Below are 21,270 nucleotides of genomic sequence, written 5' to 3'. Positions count from 1 at the left end.
AAACTGAGGTGGAGTGCTGGTAGCAAAGTCCTTTTTTTTTTTCATTAGCAAAGTATGTGACATATCTCAGTTTGAAGATTTCTTACCTCTTCAGGCTTCCGTAATATGTTATTCTCATCACATTTGTAGACAAAGACGGTGGTATGTGTTCACCAAGTTCATTTCATTTTTCTTTTTCGAGATATAGGAAGACTACATTTTCTATCCTTTTTTATGATTACAGCAGGACCTCAGAGCTAGTTCTGGCTAATGAATTGTAAGTGAAAGTAATGAGTGTCACATTTCAGCTAAAGAACAGCACAACAGGAAGCCACACATTTCAGATGGCAAAGCATAAAAAAAGGAAGCTCTGGGCCGGGTGTGGTGGCTCACGCCTGTAATCCCAGCACTTTGGGAGGCCGAGGCAGGCAGATCATGAGGTTAAGAGATCGAGACCATCCTGGCCAACATGGTGAAACCCTGTCTCTGCTAAAAATACAAAAAATTATCTGGGTGTGGTGACGTGCACCTGTAGTCCCAGCTACTCAGGAGGCTGAGGCAGGAGAATCACTTGAACCCGAGAGGTGGAGGTTGCAGTGAGGTAAGATTGCGCCACTGCACTCCAGCCTGGCGACAGAGTGAGACTCCGTCTCAAAAAAAAAAAAAAAAAAAATGTAAGCTGCTATGCTGGACATGTAGCATAAACAAGAAATAAGTCTTGTTATATGAAGCTACTGAAATATTGGGGTTCTTTGTTAGCATGGCATAGCATACCTTATTCTGATTAATACATATGATGACTACAGCAATCCCACCAGGTTCCAAATATCACTGATTGATATTTCATATATTATAAATACATTGTACTAATCATCTATTCAACTGTTTCCTTGTGCTGAGGCAACTTCAAGGGCTAAACATGCCCTACGTTTTCATCTATTGCCTGCAAACACCTTGTTAAGAGGATGATTTGTAGTCCTTGGCTGGAGAAAATCAGAGCCTACAAGGGTAAAAGAGGAGTTAAAGAGGGATAAAAATTAATGGTTCTTGTTCTTTTGTGTGCATTAGAATAACCTGGGAAAGTTATTCCACGTGCAGATCCGCCCTACATCAGGGATCCTCATTTAGTTAATCTTGGATGGAGTCAAAAAACATGCATCTTAATATGAGCCCCAAATGGTTCCAATGTGGATACATTAAGGAATATACATCAAGAAAGCTTGGGCAAGCTCCTAATTGAGGCTCTTTTCCCTTACAACCTGAACAATAATACACAAAATATGGGAAGAGTTTGAAAGAGTTCTCATAGGTAGTAGTTTTCCAACATTGACCTAGGAAATGCCATATTTAATTATCAAGGGCACAATATAAAAATATGGACTTCTAGACAATGTCCAGCACCTAATGAATTGGTCTCTCTGGGGAAGGGCCTGCCCTGGGACCTTCACTGTAACATGTCCCTCAAGTTACTCTTAGATGCACGAAAGTTTTAAACCAATGCCATATAAATTGCTTATCCTTCTGTGCATATCTTTAGGATTAGTTCAATTTATTATTCATGACTTTTTCTGAACCGAAACATTAGTTTTCCCAGCCACTTCAAATCTTCAATCTGGGAGTGAATACATTGTTACTAGAGTTCTTAATAGTTATAGGAGAAGGTAACTCTGAAATTCAGTTTTTATCGAGCTGCCAAAGAAAATTTGTTTTTCAAGGTAAATGGTTAATATATTTTTATTTTCCACCAAGAAAAATTCAAATAATTCATTTTGAAGGCAAAAAATATAGCATTATCATAGAGTCTAGAGGACATTAAAAAAATTCTATCTTTTAAATGCTTTAAGAAACTTTATAATATTTAAAAATGAAGCCATGTAAAATTATAATATGACAAGGTCAGATGACATATCAGACCCTTAATATAACATTTAATTAGCTGTGTGTGCGTTTACATTAACTGCTTTTTTTACTTGAATGTTTTATGGCCCAGATTAAATAATTCCATTGAGGTAGCTTTGTAATAGAATTACTTCCCCTTCAACCTTACATGGATGGTTCTAGAACTGGCACTGGATCAAGTGTCAGAGTCTGGGTTGGAGACTCAACCCTATTGATAATTGGCTGAGTGTCACTAGGAAAGTCACTTAACCTGGATAATATGTTCCTGTTCTATACTGCTTTTGGACATTTTATAAGAGTTCAAAAAAGGTGAGGCATATGAAATAAATGTATAATATATCATTTAATGCCATCAACATCCAATGAGGTTGATAATAGTATCTTTATTTTAGCTAGTAGGAGATTGAGGCTCAGAGAGACCATGTTCAAACAGATAGGAGAGAAGTAGGACTCACATCCATCTCTATTTGATTTAAAACTCATGCAACTAAGTAGACAATATTTCTTATACAATGATATATCCATTTACCCTACAATCCTGTTATTTCTATTATGGATATGCATGGCCCATGAAAAAAAATTTCTTTCTTATTATAATTTGCTTCATTGAAATGTATGGTACTGAAAATCACATTCAATTTGGCATGTCAGGTCAAGAAATAATAATATAACCTCTGATCCTTTCTCCATACAGTAGAAGTATAGTCTATTATCTTTCTGACCCCTGTATAACTGATACTGAAAACTAAGACTTTTACTGCTTCCACTACACTTATATTGTCCAGGGAAATTGATACTTGCCAAAATGTAGTTTTGAGAGCACCAAAATTATCTAGCTACTCATATAATATGAGCTCATATTTAATTTTCCATGCCTCTGCCAATAGTTCTTTCATTTCTTTGTCTTCACTAAAACAGAAAATAATTTATAAATGAAAAATTTAATTTCTCATTTTTTTCCAAAAGTATTTTACAGTTTGAGGTGCTGTGTTAATAAGGAATAACACTGATAGTGGGTCAGAGAACCTTCTCCTTCCTTGAGCTTTGGAGCCACTTACATTACCCATTATTAATAGATTTGGAGAGAAACTGCTATGTCTTCCAACTGAAGGTCCTCGAATATACATCAAGGATGGATTACTCTTTACAAGAAGGGATATAATAGAGGACAAGGCCTGGGTTGTGCTAAGTCATTTTCTGCTGGATATTTAGTTAGGGTGGCCTGTCATTTTCTAATTACAAGTTTCATTGTGAGTTCACATTTACTCTAGAGGACCGTTGTTTCCCCATCTTTGGAGTAGGAATCTTCTAGTTTTTTGTTTGTTTGTTTGTTTCAACAGAGAAAGGATCTTCTGAGAGCCTTTTCAAGAGGGGTAGTGAGATGAAACTGCTTTCTTTCTTTCTCCACTGCCCATTCACTGTTACTGACTGGGAGTCACTGACGCTCACTGGGCCACAACTCACTAACAGCCACAGCTAATGTATTGAAGGTGACTTCTCATGTAAGGTGTGGTCTCTTGCTCTTTTGGTTCTGCTCATGTTCAGGAGTAGCAGACTTTGTGTGTCTTATTTTCTGACAGTAAAGAGGCAAGAAACCTCTAAAGAGTAAATGGAAGGCAGCTGATTTTCTAGATTTTTCTTTTCTAATGGAGGGTTAGTTCAGATCAGCTCAATTGTAACAGCCCAGATGTCTTCAATTTGAGGACAGAATAAACATGCTCTACTATGTCCTTAAAGCCAACCTGTGTCTTCCAGTTCTTGTATTACCAGGGACACTTAAATTCCATTTGGAGATATGTTCTTTGGCTGAATACTTTAGTTATGAAATTACAAACTAGTTGTCCTCAGGCTGACTATGGCCCAAAGATATAATTTGTTTGGCTCTTTGTTTTTTCCTTCTTAACTTTAAGCCATCCCATAATTGACATTATACATAAAATCTGAATTTTTTAGATTCTTTAGAAAAAAATGGACAATATGCCAACATTGGGGCTCAATTAGTGGCAAAAATCAAATGGAACCGAGTAGAAGCTACCCATTATTTTTTTTTTTTAAGATGGTGTCTTGCTCTGTCACCCAGGCTGGAGTGCAGTGGCGCAATCTCGGCTCACTGCAACCTCCACCTCCTAGGTTCAAGAGTTTCTCCTGCCTCAGCCTCCTGAGTAGCTGGGATTACAGGTGCCCACCACCATGCCTGGCTAATTTTGTATTTTTGTAGAGATGGGGTTTCACCATGTTGGCCAGGCTGCTCTTGAACAACTGACTTCAGTTGATCCACCAGTCTTGACTTCCCAAAGTGCTGGGATTATAGGCATGAGCCACCACACCCGGCCTGAAACTGACCCTTTTTAAGAAATATGTATTCTTCAGTTACTTAGAGGGTCAATGATCTACCTGACTTGGAAATCAAATGCCATGTGCCTTATATGGGTTTATGAAAATGTTTACAGAAAATAAATAACCATCTGTGCCTATGTCCCTATTCACATCAGTTCTAGATGGAGAGCATGTAAAATAGGCTGGTATCTGGCCACATTTTCTCTTTTCTCTTACCTTCTGATCCTTGTAGGCACTTGAATTTACTATCCCTTCTCAGAAGCCTGAATGAGACAAAGGCACCAATTTCTACGCTACATCCCTTACAATACGGAATTTTTCATCTGTCAGTTCTAAAAATATGAGATTCTTGTAAACTTCCATTTCATTTAAGTCACATTCTCCCTCTCTTTGGGTTATTTTCCACATCTCTCCTATTACATATCAGAGAGAAACAAAAAAGGCACCTTAGTTTTTCTGGTACCTAAACCAAATCTCAATTTTCTGAAATGGAATACTCTCCAGATAAGAATACAACAATCATAGGAAGTAGAAGGGTGAGAGAGATGTAAAAATTTGTTAGTACAAATAAAATGACGTAAAAATAGAATTTTATTGATGCTAACAATGTTAGGCAGTTTAGAGAACACTAGTTTACAGTGAGACAGAGAACGCCATGTATTCCTGCGTGGGTATGTTTGGTTCTTTGAGGAAAAGTGTGCTGTAGGTTTTCTGTTGAGCTTCGTCCTACAGCTTCCACCAGAACCAGCTCCTTTCCATGCTGCCCCCTGGGAATGCATACACCCTGTAAGCATCATAGCCCAAGTACACCTGACTGACTTATAACGTGAGGTTGATCAACTCACTGAAAAGAAACACATTTAAATTCTTAGCTCAGTTTTAAACCACTAGACAAGATAGAGGATCAGACTTTAGGCAACTTTCACATACTGACCTTCTAGGGCCCAAGAAGAGTGTGCTCTTCTGAGGCCATTAGAGGCAATAATTCTGGATTCAGGTCCTTCAGGTCTTTTGTCTCCTAGAAATAAATAGTTTTTAAAAATCAATAAAGGGGGCAGAAATCTGATAGTCCATTAGATGATAAAAATGTCAGATTTTCCCACAGGTTCATGACATACAGAGGGTTGGTAGAGATAGTAGCCACCACCCACCACACACAGTAATTATAGGATATAAAAGTCGTTGTTATTGGATAAGTCCGTGAAATGGTGAAGAGCAAGGGCTGAGATCTGGGGAGCAGGGGGTTCCAATCTGGTGCCATTTTGTATCCATTGAGTTTCTGACTCTTGGGGAACAGGCTTACAGAGGTGTGTCTCCCACTGGGGCTGGTTATGAATCTCTGCCCGGCTCTTGTTCCTAAGGTGATTCTCTCCTTCACAGTAGGTGACACAACAGCGGCAGGTGGCAGAGGACTTCCCTCGGTGCTTGGACATTATGCCTGGGGCCGGAGGGCTACCTGCAGCCCTCTCTGAGCTCGGAAGTTCTGGGGGCTCTTTCAAACGACTTCTCCTCCTTTGAACGTGATCCAGACTGATGTCAGACTGGGAAGAGCAGCTCTCATTCCAGCCAGAACTGGCACTCAGACTTCTCAGGGGAAGAGCCAACCGCAAAGCTTTCCAGAATTTAGAGCCAGAATGTTTGGACTTTTCTCCCTTCCAGCTCACAAAAGACACAGACTCCTTGAGCTGAAGAATGCCTGGGTGCGGGTGCTCAAGGGGACGGTACTCAACCACAATGAGCTTGGTGGCAATGGAGTTCTGGCACATGACACCCAGTTTAAACTCCAGCATGCTGATGCTCTTTTCTGTCACATAGTCAGGGCTCAGGACAACAATCATCCTTCTGCTTCTCTGAATGAAATCAAAAACTGCTTCCACTGTATCTATAGGAAAATGGAAATATAGGACAATGTATAGTGAAAACTTACATATATTCCAGTTCGTTATTGTCCATCCTCCAGAGGACAGGGAGTGAACAAACACTTGAGATGACAGAATGTCAGTGCTGAGTAATTTACCCAGTCAAAAAAATCTACACCACTCTTACCAATGGTTGCTAAGAATTTACTACCTTCATGGATGGTATGGCAGTTGAGCTCAGTCTCTCTCTCCTACTGCAAAACCTTCATTTCAGTAGTCTCCTTCTTGAATAAGTCTTTCTTAAAACACACACACACACACACACACACACACACACACACACACGGTGGGCAATTAAGTAACTACCCTCAAAATATTAGCCACCATCAAAAGCAAGTCATTTCAGCTCTGTTTACAAATTATTTCTTGTTTTGAAATCTTCTTCCTTGCAAATTTTATCTGGTGGTCAGTTCTTGAGTCTTTAAATGTTTAAAATATTTGACAACTATTTTTACATCATTGTAGTATTTTCTTCTTATGTCTGGATTAAATATTTTTGGGATATTTCTCTTATTCCATAAATGACATGGCCTCATGTCTCCTCTGCATGTTTACCATTTTCCTCTGGATAATGATCAGTTTATAGATGTGTCTCCTAAGAGCAGTATTATGAACAGCAGTGAATATAATGCTCCTGACATAGTCTGATCAGCAAAGAGCAACAGGAATTATCACCTCCTAAGATTCTCAGTTATATCCTTTGATACTTAACATTTTTGGACACAACATCAGACAGTTCATAGTAGTTCATAGTATTTATCTTGTTATCAATTAAATTCTTTTTCTGTGTGTGGTGCATGTGTGTGTGTGTGTGTGTGTGTGTGTGTGTGTGTGTGTGAAGAATTGGAATTAAAGGGGCAAAAACAATGACAATGGGTAAGAATTAGTCAAGTAGCTAAGACTTCTGGCAAACCATTCAATTCTAATGATATCAAAGTGGATTTGGATAGATCCCAAGGGAAAATTCTTCAAATAAATGTAATGCTTAACTCACTGTGAGATTCAGGAGCTTAGAACATGCCATATCCTGAAGGAAAAAAAATCAAAATTGTAAATCCTAGCCATTTATAACTTTGAAAACATGTGCCAGAGTCACGTTGTGAGGGTGAACACCTCTGCTTTTGGTCCAGGGATGAGACAGTAATGGAGAGAGTTTTCAGCCTTTGAAGACAGACTGAAAGTTTGCATTGGTCATTGTGAACTTGACAGGGAATAAGGGAGCTGTGCTTCTTACAGATTATAGTTTTGTTTTGTTTTTTTCAATCAGTGGATTTAACATGAATTTGAAGGGAAATTGGAGAGACATGTGCTCAAGTTCTGAGAACTTTTGATTGGTTTAAGCAAGAATGCAAAAACGTTTTTAGAGACATTTTGTTTCATTCATTCTTAAGAGATAAATTTAAATTCTCATTTATCATTAAAACCCTTCTGTATGAGTGTGTGCACATGTGCATGTGTTTTAGTAACTCCTCAGTCCCCTCTAGTCCTACTCAGAATCTTAAGAAGCTGCCTCTCATAAATCAGAGAATATGAAAGTGGGAAGTCTACTGCTTTTCCTGGCTCCTGAGAAATGTGAAATAAACTTAAGGCAACATGGCTAGCTTGTCAACAAAGAGAACTCATGCAAATTGTGTGTGTGTGTGTGTGTGTGATGTGATGTTTCACTTCAAAATAGTCACCTTAGGAAAATGTATGTTTTTGCCAATAGGAATATTGTTGTTTAAAACACAACACTGTTCCAGATCTTCTTAAAAAATGTCTTTTGAGTCTGTTGCTCTTTTATTTTTTTATTGATACTCCATCCAGAAAGTAAGACAGCTTAGATTTGAAAGAGGACAATGCTAACTGCAGATAAGAGTGGTGGAATTTTAGACATTGAGAAACAAATGTAGAAGATGCTTCTCAGCAAGGTCCTGGGCTATACCGAAGGATCTTCACTTAATACTGTAAAGGAAGTTGCATACTTTATGGCATATTTTTAAAATATCTTCTATATTGTCAAAACTTCATATTTGAGGATAGGAGCTATTATTTTTAATGCTAAAGTTTACTTGGAGGAGTAGTAATTTAGCTCATTTATTCTGTTTGGCTCAAAAAATGAGGTATGGCCATATAATAATGAGATTAGTTTTCTTGTGTGGTACTAAATTGGCTTTGAAGTCATGTTGTATGACTGAGAACTCTTCAATACTCAAGAATACTCTTGCCTGTAAAAGTCATAATTTCCATGGAGTTCACTTAGAAGAAAACTAGGACAGTAATTTTTTTTTTCTCCTCTGGATGAGTTATTAGTAGATAAAAGAACAGCAAACCTCCGTCTCTTTCATTTTCTCTATTAAAACTTGAAGTACAGAAAAAAGGAAATATTTAACTTGGAAGATGGATGTGGTTTCAAATATTGCTTTCTCCATTTATCTCTATTTTTATCTTAATATCTTTTGAGTCCTAGTTCATCCATCTATAAAATGCATGTGATAAAGTAAACTCATAGGGCTGATAAACAAATTAGATGCCTACAAGTAAATTTCTAGCACACAGTATACATTGCATAAATCACTTTGATTAAATTATTGTTGCTCAACATCTAGTGAACACAATAGTAAAATAATATATGGACTAATGTTTATTGAATCTGTATCAATTATTAATGTTAACCTTAAAATATCATCTTAATATGTGGATTTATAAGAGTAATAGGGTGTAAAAGTTCTGTCTATTCAGTTTTAAATAGATGTAGATTAAAATTACTACTAAAACACTCCATCTCCTAACTCATTACTAAGGTTATTTTATATTCCTTGGGTAGAAACAGAAATAAGATAGACTAGTTGCTAAATGCGTCTCTCATACCATACTGTGCATTTACTTGTGTTAAAGAGCTAGTGACATCAGTATATAATGGAAAAAAACTCTTGAGAGTTTAAGGAAGGTTAATCACAGCCAGGTAGATTATATGCAAAATGCTGAAGTTGAGTCTTCCAAAGAGTCACCAGTATGTTCTAGTAGGTCACTTAACATGTTCAGGGTTGGAAACAACTTCAGACTCAAAACCACTTATCCAATGCAAAAAACTCATATACAAAATCTCAATGAAAATCTATCAAATAACTGCTTATATACCTCTGGTAATGGCAGGCCTAGTATTTCCAAAGATAGTGAATTCTATTAGTGTCGAACTCTGCTTTACAGCTATTTTCTAAATGAGCAGAAATCTGTTGCCTTATAACTTCGATCCGTTGATCCTAAGCCTACACTTTTGGGGCTGGTTTGCAAGAGGAAAATTAATTCTTCAGTAGAAGAACTTTTACTAAGCTAACCAATTCTGAGCATGTTACGGGGCTCAGTTAAAATGAACAAATAGGAATTTTGTTTTTGTTTTTTCTGAAGTCTCGCTCTGTCACCAGGCTGGAGTCCAGTGGCGCAATCTCAGCTCACTGCAATTTCTGCCTCCCGGGTTCAAGCGATTCCCCTGCCTTAGCCCCCCGAGTAGCTGTGACTACAGGCATGCACCACCATGCCTAGCTAATTTTTTGTATTTTAGTAGAGACAGGGTTTCACCATGTTGGCCAGGATGGTCTCGATCTCCTGACCTCTTGATCCATCCGCTTCAGCCTCCCAAAGTGCTGGGATTACAGCGTGAGCCACCGCGCCCAGCCAGGGATTTTTTTTAAAGCAAAAAGGCATCCCTGTCACTATGGACTTGTATTATTAACTGAAAATAAAATATGTTTCCAAATATTCATCACTGATTTATTCAAAATTTGTGACAGAAATGCATCTTTGATTCAAATGATCATCAGTTAACTAAAGTCACGGCATTAGTTTTATCTATTTCCAAAGCAACTACCATGTGGTTGCATTAAAGTCTATTAGATGAAAAAGATTCCTGTAAACTACCTAAGTTCCAAGTTGAGTAAAAAGGAATAAGCTTGTTTTCCTTTGTTTTAAAATAATCTTTCTCTCCTTTTTCTCTGTCTCTCTGTATCTTTCCGTCTTTTTGACGGTCTTTCTGTCTCTCTGCACACACACACACACACACATACACATACACATACACATACACACATACACATACACATACACACACACATACACACACACATACACACACACATACACACACACACATACACACACATACACATACACACACATACACACACACATAAACACACATACACATACACACATACACATACACATACACATACAAACACACACACACACACACACATACACATACACACATACACATACACACACACACACATACACATACACATACACATACACATACACACATAAACACATATACACCCACAAAATATGTCCTAGTATTCTGGAGCAATTCATTTTACTTAAGTAACTTTTACTTACATGTAAAGAAAATGTTCTTGATAAGAAGTTCCCATTTCACTCAGATTTATCTCAGAAAGAAACTTAACTAATGTAACTTATTATATTTCTTTGTGAGTACAATAATCAATTCTTTCTGTTTTCATTTATGACCAAATGTGAAAATAAAGACATAAAACACATGCACAAAATAAAATTCAAAGCTGAAAATAAATGGTTTATTTTTAACATAAGTAAATTTACAAATCAAATGAAAAATGAAAAATACAAAAGTTCATGAATGAAATAAAAAAGACACTCTCAAAATATTAAAACCTATGGAAAGAAAATAAGTAATTAATGAATGACGTTTTTGTTTCCCAATACAATGGAGTGATTTTTTATTAGAATCCTTGGGAATCATCTAAGTTACAATACAGAAGAGAATTAAATAAATTTTATATGATTTTGTAATTAGACACTCTATATATCACAGTTCTTTGTTAACCTGGGCATGGAAAGTCCCTATAGCATATATTTAAAACCATTAATGTTTTTAAAAAAAATTTGAGACATGGTTTGTTCTTGTTCTCTAAATTATGTTTCCCCATTTCCCTCGAATGTTCTCTATTGGCCATCTTCTGGAACATTAAAAAAAATCTTGAAACAAATTCTCTTGCAATGATACATATCACATAAACTTGATATGCTTTATATTACAGCATTTGTAAAATTAAGTACCAAAGGCAGGAATATAAATAGAAAAAACATCAGGTATTTCTAGGGGTGCCCAACAGCATTTGGGATAAATATGGAATCCAAAAGTGCAAAAGGAATGCAGCATTGGCAAGAGAATGGTCCTTTGGTGACTAGACTATTCCCTGTTTGCCTAAAGTTTATGTAAGAATTGATATTCAAAGCTTATCTGGAATAAGTTCTTTTCTGGCCTAGTAAGTGAAGGGTTAATAGAGGGAGTAATTGTGGTTTCTAATAGGGAAAAATATTAATAAGGCTAAAAAAAAGTAGATCCAAGAATGACCTACTTTTCTACTTTTTCCATCCAAGTGAAACTTTTTTCAATTTAAAATAATCAATAACACTTATAGAGGGAAATGATTAATTATGAACTTCAATAGTGATGAAGGGCACTTAAATATAGGATATAATTTTACATTTGTTCATCAACATTCATGTTACTGGGATAAGGGCTTTCTTAAATTATGAATTATTGTGTTTCACAGGATACCAAGATTCATTTACAGTTATATTTGTTTCCTTTATCACTCAACAGTTCAAATAGTTGAGGACTGAGGTTAACATACCTTAGTTTCTAAATGTGTCTGCTGGGAATATAGTAGGAAATCAATTAATGCCCGATGGCTGGCTACTGCTTAGCAGTGACCATGGAAGCTCTGTGCACAGCAGATTCCACTACAACCTAGATAAACTGTAGTGATACTTAAGTTATTTATATAAACTTAGAGAAGGCAAGAACTATGACAACTACCACTCTGTGAGCTGTGAATTAACAAATAATATGTACAGAAAACACTGACACAAAAACATTACAGCAAAAACATAATTTAAAAACTGGACAAGAGTTCCAGTGGTTTTTAATATTGTACCCATAGCTATTTAAAGTCATATACATACACATACACACACACAAATTATATATATATATTTCATGTGCATGTGGATTTATATACACAGATATATGTAATGTATGTGTGTGGATATGTATATATATATAATTTGTGTTTGTGGAGATATAAGATATATATCTCATATACACATGTGTGTATATATATGTCTAATCTACATGTAACATAGATATTTACCACTCTGTAAACTCTGCACTTGGTTTTCCAAGTCTTAAAAACAGCAAAATATTACTGAAAACAAACAAAACAACTTTCATTAACAGTGACTTCTCATACTGACTTATTTGGAGCAAATAGATTTCCTGCACTAGTGAATAGGTGACAGGAAATGCAGTTAATTCTCTTAGAATATTAATGCCAAAAGCAACTCTCAAGGCCACTAAGTCTGACCTCCGCACTTTACAATGGAGCAACAAAAACAAGTGAGAAAAAAATCACTTTCCCAGTATTCACATTAGCAAGGTTAAGACTTAAAAGACAAATTGCCAAACATCCTTTTCTGTGCTCTTTTCATGAGTCAGAAAAATGCCCTAAAAGAGTCTTTCTGTTACCTCCCTCTCTATAGCACCATTAGGAGATTTCTTTCAGACTGAACCTAGTGTGGAGCCTCCTGAAAACTCTAACTGAGCAATGCGATATAAGCAGATAGGGAGAAGGAATGAAAAAATGTGGGTTGACCTGTGGATAATCAGGAATTGACTGGAGCAAAAACAAAAATTACGAAATATTTTTCAAGTTTACATATATTTCATTAATTACCTGAGATGAGGACAAGGGTGGTATAGAAGACAAGTCCTTTAAATCAATTAAAAGAAACATTTTCAGTTACACTGCTTTGTATCATCCTAAGTGGATGTCAGTCTTGCTGTGGTTATGTATTATACAGCCGAATGAGGAAAAAAGTTCATTATCCTCAGCTAAAATGTAGGCCTTGATTATCTTTTCAACGGACGAGTAAAAATAAGACAAAAAGAAAACTATACTCGGAAACTCATGACCCTGTCAACAGTGACTTATTTTAAAGGCATATTTAAATTCATAGGAAAGGCTGCTCCATATGTTAAGATTTTAAAAAGAATAGAGACATATAAAAACAGTGATAGACAATGTAGAAGGGGAAATTCACATTGAACAAGTCTTTGCCTGCAAAGAACGTAGTGGCATCAGAGACTGGTGACAGAACGTTGATGATATCTTCCTAAACTTTAGTATTGCCTGAGGAAGCATAATAGTCAGCCACACAGTCACCCTAAATTTATCCCTATTGGGAGGCTTAGACCATTATTTTTGCCTATGAAACCATAAACTGTGAATGAAGACTGGGGGGACTCTTTCTTCCTGGAGCACCCCTTGTTCTTTTTACCCTTTTCATTATTCTTTTCATACATTTTTCAAAGATGAATACGAGAGGCCCTGCTCATCACTGCTAGACCGCCTGGGACTTTTCTTCACTGGCATGGCCACCTGCAGCTGCTTCCAGAACCTGCCCTGTGGATACTTGGATTTTTCCCCTTTCCATTTAATGACCGTGAGCACCGTCTTAGCCCTCTTCAGCTCTTTCACCTTCGTTTCCTTCACAGCTTTGTACTGTACTAAAATGACGTTGATGTTGCCCCGAGAGGCCATATTTTCTAGGCCAGCCTTGAGCTCCAGGAGGGCTTGGGTTCCCTGGAGCACGTAGTTGGGGCTTAGAACAACCAGGAGGCGTCTGCTTTTCTGAATGAAGCTCAAAGTCTCATCTGTGACAACTGGGAAAGAAAACAACCATGGGGATTAGTGTTGGCCAAAAACTCCCCAAAAGCATTGGGGCTTGAGGAGCAAATGTAGGGAACTTAGGGTACCAGCCTAAAAATTGAGGTGAAACTTTTTACCACCAAAAATGTGAAAAACTTAATCCTTATACTTGCAAACTCTCTTTGTTAAATACCACTGTCTTCAGGGAAAACAGAAACTATCTACACATATTTCTAAAAAGAATTCCAAACAGGCATGAAGCCAAAAGGTAGTGTAGTGTTGTGACCTTGATCTTCAGAAACAATACTTGAGACACAAGGAGTAGACACATTATACTGAAAGCAGTTTCTTCAAAGTGTGTGGCATCTTATGGTCTAGCCACATCAGCTCATGAGCCCTTTCTTCAACAAAGAAACCCATGCACCATGCATAAACTCTCTAGTACCAATGGACACTCAAAAAGGTATAGTTATATAATCAAAATAATAGAATTTTATTTTTTGCTAGGACAGGACAACAAAGGGAGAGACCTTCATCTTCTGAAAGTCCCTCTCCATTGTTGGATACCTCTCTGACTCTAATATCACTCTGTCCTTAGACTACAAAATCTAGCCAGCTGAACGGCATTTTGGCTGGTAACACATCCTCGGGTGGGCTTTCTACTTCTTTCTCCCCTGGAGCCTAAATTAATCGCTGGGTCTTTCTCCTCAAACTCCAATCATTACTATAAAGCTGTGTTTTGGCAGCTGCTAGATGATGTGTCTACTTGCACTAACAGGCAAATGCTTTCTTCAAGGAAAAAAGAAAAAGCAGGAAAAATGGAAATGCAATGTAATTTTATTCTGCCGTTTTAAGGGCCCTGATTAGTTCCTGTCACTAAATTCTTGGAACCAATCCATCTCCTCACAGTTGCTTATCGAGGATTGCATAGTCCTTTACCTGTGTTTCAGATGGTTGCCAACTCTAGGTAACTTACTAGAATTGTGGAAACTTATATCATGTCTTGCTATATTCCTTTAGGAAGTCATTTTGCCCCTTAATCTTCACAGGTTCAGAAACAGTAGGGAAAGCCTTGTGATTAAAATCTAGCACACACAGCCTGGGGGAGAATCCAGGAATGATTGTGTGTTCCAAGCAGTGGCACTGGAGGCTGAGCATGTGTAAGCATGGAAAGAGACCCAGAGTCAAAGAAGATTGGGTAAGAGCGGCAGGGAGAATAAAAAAGGAAGCAAAAGGTAACTAACAAAAGCAAGATGCAAGAGTAATTATGCAGAATGTGAATTCTTCAAAGAATTATCAACCCCTATTGGAGGGTCTTACCCAGTTCCGTGGTAGAAAAGTATTTATTGAATGGCTGTATGAACAAATAAATGGGTGAATAAATGATTGGGGAAATTAAGTATTAAAATGAGTGGAATTTATCCTTTAACTGTATAATTAAGTCATAACTTCCTGGAAAAATTATACTGAAAGAAATGTCTTTTGATGGACTTCTGGATGATGATTGGGAAGATAAAATAACTGATCCAACTAAATCAAAATGAGAATAAAATTTCAAGTCTATCTCAATTATCCATGTAATATTTAAAAAAAAGAACTGTTAAATTATGAATGTAGACAGGATTTTAGAGGAATAAAATTGGTTTGTCTTGCTTATGATTAGATATATTACAAGCATTTCAACAGGATAAAGTTTAACAGTGGGTTTGGGAATGTAACTTATATATTTATTAAAAAGACACCAATGAAAAATTACTTTGTGTGTTACTGTATGGATCTAAAAAGGAGTTGTACTTTTATTTTAACACATTCAAGAATTTAAGCATTTCCTTTCTTTTTAAACCTTCTAGTTACACTGGCTATTATAAAATTTTAAAGTAACCCTCAAGTGTATAAGCTGACAGGAAGAAGAAACAGACCCAAGGAAAAGGGGAATTTGAGTAGCACTATTTTGCTTGAAAAGAAAAGTGAGGGGGAAAAAAAAGAGCAAATGCGGTAGGAAAATACTGGAATTATTATCAGTGAATCACATAAGGAAAAATTCTACCCACACTCTTCTCCCACTCAGTTTTAGTAAAACCAAGTAAACCTCTGTGTTTCTAAAGCCAAAATAAAACTGCTTTAAAAAAAAATTCTCAGTCTTGTAAAACAATTCTAGACAAACCAGTGTAGATTAGCCTAAACTGAAAAATCTAAATGTGAATAAACAGGATGTTTAAAGCTATGGCCCTTTAATAGAGCTCTAATCCACTGTGCCTCCACGCTTTTCTGACATACATCTCTGAAAGATTGCAAGGGAAAATATTTTAATACCGTAAACTGAGTTGAATAGTATACATCTTCCAATGTAGTTTTATTTCTAGAGGAGTCTGTTACATCAAAGACCATCGGACATTAAATATCCAAAGATGCTGTGCCATGGCTCTCACCCATAATGCAAAACTAATGATTCTGTCTGCCTTTCAAGGTAGCATCATTTGTACTCATCTGAAATACCTACTTCCCCCAGGCAGACTGTCTCGGTCAAAGATGCACAGCTTGTATCCAAATTCATTCTCCAAAACTCCACGGAGGGTCAGTAATACAAATTCTTCTTCTTCAGCATTCCTTGCATAGGATACGTAAATATCATACTCTTTCCCATCTAGCAAAAGGAACACAGATACAATGTAAATTAGGAAAGTTTCTCAATACCATTACATTTTTCTTAAATCTAACTTCTGCATATTAGACATTTTCATTATGTGACAGATTCCAGTGCGATTTTCTACTTGCAACAAGTCTCCACGCAAAACGACTATTTGAAGATGTAATTTTGAATGTTATCTGATATATCCTCAACTCTCATCTTACAGGTTGCTTTACAGTGGAAAAAGAGTGAGGTTTGTCCCATTTAACTGTAAATTAACAAAGCCAGAAGGTAAATCATAGGTACTGGCAATTAATACTGTACAGAAAATTTCAACTTCCTCTCCAAGCCTATCACTCATTAATATATTAAAATTACAAATTGAGCAAAACTCTGTGAAACTGCCCGAATTATTTATATCTGAAAAGAACTAAAATTAAAAATATAATTAGATTTAATGGACCAACCTTTCACAAAGTTGCTTAATTAGAAAAATCACGTCTCATTAAAAACTATCGATTCCGTGTTTCTTCCATAAGCCTACTGAATTAAAATCTTTATGGGGTGGACCTACGAATTTGTATGTTTAAATGCTCTATTCTTTTCACTAGGCAAATTTGCACTAGAGCTGTGCTTTTTAGATGTTAACGTACACATGAATCACTTGGGAATATGGTTTAAATGTAGATTCTGAGTCAGTAGGGGCTAGGTCTAAGATCCTTCTTCTAATAAGCTACACGTGATGTTGCTGCTGGTTCACAGATCACTATCTGAGAACAAGGAGTGTGGATCAGCACTGTCCAATATAGCAGCCATGAGCCACCAGTCCATTGCTCACTCGAAATGTGGCTGGTTTGAATTGAGATGTGCTGTAAGGGTAAAGTAGAATACATTTTACATTTTGAACATTTTTAGTACCAAAAAAACACCAAAATATCTCTAACTTTTTAATATTAATTGCATGCTAAAAAATAGTGTTATAAATATATTTAGTCAATTCATTATTTTTACTTGTTTCTTTTTACTTTTACTAATGTGGTCACTGGGAACTTTTAAGTAGGTAAATGGCTCGCATTATATTTCTATTTGGACAGTGTTCATTTAGACCAACTCACTAATCCAAGAAAATAGAATAATAATCTTTAGAAAGATTTTTAATAGCAAGGGCTGAAATTAAAGTTAATCTGCTTAAATCTTCCAGTTAATCTAGGTTTTTCAAATCACCGTGTTTTCTTTCTTTCTTTTTTTTTTTTTTTTTACAACGTAGGTTCTAAAGATGACAGTAGAAGAGGTTTATGTCAAATTTCTGTTACTTACCTAAAATGGTTTCATCTGTTCCAAAATGAGCCCGGTAAAATAGGACCATCTCTAGCCAGTAAACATGGTAAACAACAATGAGAATCACCACTAGCAGGACTGTGGCTCCAAAACCACAAGCCAGTTCCACTGTGTATCTTGGAGCTGGCACTGGAATGAACAAAAAAGAAACAGAATTGATTTCTGTGTGGTGACCGCAGTGACCTATCATCCCGGCAAAGAGCTGGATAAGCCAAGCAGCTTAGCTATGCACCTGCCTGTGTATGAACAATCAGAGATAACATTGCAGAGTTTAGCACTCTTTTAAAACACTAGACCATGTTATATTTATCTTTTAGTTTCCAGCACCTGGCATAGAAGGTGTTTTTTATTTGAATAGTCTTTGATGATACATAAATTAAAACAGAATCATAACATCAGGAAGGGCTTAGAAGGTCACCTAATTCAAGTCACAATTTGACACCTAAATCTCCTTACAAATACTTTTGAAAATTATCATTCTGTCCTCGGTCCATGTCTTGGGATGGAGTTCTTATTGCTACCTGAAGAAGTCCACGGTACTGGTGGAATTTTCATTGTTTATGTAGCTGATTTGAGTAAAAATCTTCATATTTTTCCACTATAGTTTCATTCTCTTGTCTAGTGTAGTATGAAAGGAATTTAATTATCTTTCCTTTCTTCTTGGAAATAGGCCTCAAAAACATTATTTTCACTGTGCAAAAGCAAAGGACATCCACCAAATGCTGAATATGCTTGGTTCTGGAAGTTATTTCCCATGTTCACAGTTCTTCAGCACATATTCTAGACGTGAACTTGCAATATCTGATTGTGAACAGATTTCTGCATTATCTACTTATTTTTTATATTTTAGGCACCTTTGCAGTTTCTTTGGAAGTATCAGAAATAGAGTGCGGTAATTCTCAATTACTTAAAAACCAGATCTGAACTCATTAGCCCTATAATCAACGTCTGTCACAACCAAATTACTAACCACCTTCCTTCCTTTCTCATTTACCATTGCTTTTTCATCAAAAACATCAGGAAGATTTAATATGATGCTGTTTTCTCATGCTGTGACTTCTGGATGGAAGGCCTTTCTCTTTTTAGTTTCCAAGTCCATGCTCGAATATCATTATGCTACATAAGCTTTTAACGAATAACATTTTTATTGCAACCTGGCTCTCCCTTGTAGAAATTTTTACACTTCCCTTTGTTTATCATTTGATTACAGCATTACTTATTATATTGTAATTTGTCTACAGGCCAGCTTCTTCACTCCCTCTCATTAACTATACCTTTACAGTCTTTCAGGTAGAGATTATGTCTTTTTCTTCCATGATATCCCTAGAACACCTAGTATCTCAATGAACATTTCCAGACATAAGATTATAGACTTCTGGGGTATTTAAAAGTCTATTACTAAATTATGTTTCACAATTTTATTTAGTTGCTTTATTAGCTTGTGATAATGAAGTTTAAGTGTTTGAAGGAGGAACAGTATATTTACTGGGTCTGAAGCAGGAGTGGCTTAAATTGTGTATTAGTCAATTTGATTATTATTTATTGACATCTACCATTTGCCAGAAGCTTCTGGGGATACAATGGTAAATAAGACGGAAAGGGTCTCTGCCCTTTTGTGGCTAATATTCTAATTCAGGGCAGTAAATATGTAAAGAAATAAATCAGCTGGTTAATTTTAAATAGTGATTAGTGCTATAAGAGAAATAAGCCATGGTAATGTGACAGAGGTGATTGAAGGGCGGGACTGGGGCAAGGGAGGTTTACTGCATAAGGTGGTGAGGGAAGGCTTCTGTAAGCACCTAGAACATTGTAGATGTTAAATGTTTGCTGAGACACAGCTTAGAAGAATCTCATTCAAAGCTGGGATTGCTATAGAGGCTCCCTGACTCCAAAGTGCAGGGATCTTTGAACACCATCACGATGAAGCTCAATTATTGATCATACAACAGTTGAAATAGAATCACGTTTATGAACCTTGAGAGCTTGTTTGGAGGTTCTAGCAGGGGAGCACAGCTGCTCTTATACCCTTGACAAAAGACCAGTCCCCCTCTATTGCAGATGGTCGTCCTCTTCCACTGAGTGTGCAGCTTCGGGAAGGAGTCACGTGAAGCAGTAAGGGAGGAAGGGGACACCCGCCTAGCCAGCCAGATCAGCTGAATCTACCCTGGTGATCAATGGGGTGACAGATGTTGCAGCCAGATCAGCTTCACATCCAGGAAATCACTTTTTAAAAAGGTATCTATTCAAAGCAGAAAATGGTAAGCAGCCTGGAGCTGAACCTGAAGTTCTCTTATTAAAGGGCAAATCATAGAGTTTTGATTTTATTATCCTAAACTGGGGATATTAATCCTGCCACAGGTATAGCCTGGGACTTAGCAGTGCAAAATTATTATCAGGTACTCTTGTACTCCTTCCATGAATAATGGCACCTTAAAATAAGAAAACTCCATCATAAATTCCAGAAGCTATGTTAGTGCAGTTGCTGAAAATTTACTAAGATCTATTTGGATAGCTGGCATGAAAATCACTGTGTCCTTGGTATTTCTGAGTACATTATGTTAACAGTACAATAGGGTAATTTCCACCGTTATTTTCATTATTTGCTCAGTTATTTTGGCTGTCTCTGGATGAACATTTTGTAATGGGGGTGGAGGTTGTTGTTGGCTGCACGTACCTGAAATGGATTTTTTTAAATGCCAATAGAGAGCTTGGTTAATGACCGAGAGATCAATTACCCTCAAAAATTTCCCCTGCCTCATTCGTTTTACTACTGCCCATTTTATTTCTAATGGGGCATTTTAATTCTGTTTTGTGTCATACAGTCATTTGTCATATTTACAGATTGTATTCTGTAGAGCTATCTTGATAACAAGGAGTCATTAATGCTACTTAACGTATCGAACTCTTAAATAATCTACTAGCTGGATTTTCTAAATAGCTTAAGTCACATGCAAGAAGTTCTTTACAGGGCTTTCAGGTAAAGCAGTGCTGGCTTACAGGGGAAGAGTGACCCTGAGACCACATTTGCTGACTGCCTAGCTGGACCCTCAGGTGTTTTGACAAAAAGATTTCACTCTGATGCAATGCCAGACTAAAGAATTTCCTATCAGAGGCCGGGCGCAGTGGCTCACGCCTGTAACCCCAACACTTTGGGAGGCCGAGGCCGGTGGATCACCTGAAGTCGGGAGTTTGAGACCAGCCTGACCAACATGGAGAAACCCCGTCTCTACTAAAAATACAAAATTAGCTGGGTGTGGTGGTGCATGCCTGTAATCCTAGCTACTCGGGAGGCTGAGGCAGGAGAATCGCTTGAACCCGGGAGGCGGAGGTTGCGGTGAGCCGAGGTTGCACCATTGCACTCCAGCCTGGGCAACAAGAGCAAAACTCCATCTCAAAAAAATTAAAAATAAAAATAAAAAAAGAATTTCCTATCAGA

General features: G+C 36.9%; 1 protein-coding gene across 8 annotated transcripts in view; it reads right to left on the bottom strand.

Annotated features, from left to right (window-relative positions):
* Nucleotides 1–2,241: 2,241 nt before the first annotated feature.
* IL1RAP (interleukin 1 receptor accessory protein) overlaps nucleotides 2,242–21,270 on the bottom strand; it is a 144,609-nt gene continuing 125,580 nt past the window's right edge. For 6 of the 8 annotated variants that reach the window (XM_063662561.1, XM_054482609.2, XM_054482608.2 and 3 more), the window contains 3 exons: nucleotides 17,814–17,963; nucleotides 16,368–16,511; nucleotides 10,687–13,881 (listed from right to left, as the gene is read on the bottom strand). In XM_063662561.1, the coding sequence (XP_063518631.1) occupies nucleotides 13,514–13,881; nucleotides 16,368–16,511; nucleotides 17,814–17,963 (662 nt within the window). In that variant the 3' untranslated portion in view covers nucleotides 10,687–13,513. Of the gene's footprint in view, nucleotides 6,098–10,686; nucleotides 13,882–16,367; nucleotides 16,512–17,813; nucleotides 17,964–21,270 lie in introns of those variants that run through there. The other 2 variants (XM_054482605.2, XM_054482607.2) reach the window with 1 other exon arrangement.

This window comes from Pongo pygmaeus, chromosome 2 (assembly GCF_028885625.2).
Source record: "Pongo pygmaeus isolate AG05252 chromosome 2, NHGRI_mPonPyg2-v2.0_pri, whole genome shotgun sequence".
In the NCBI taxonomy this organism is placed as follows: domain Eukaryota; kingdom Metazoa; phylum Chordata; class Mammalia; order Primates; family Hominidae; genus Pongo; species Pongo pygmaeus.
Note: the sequence above shows the minus strand (reverse complement) of the source record. Positions and strands in the feature narration are given on the sequence as shown.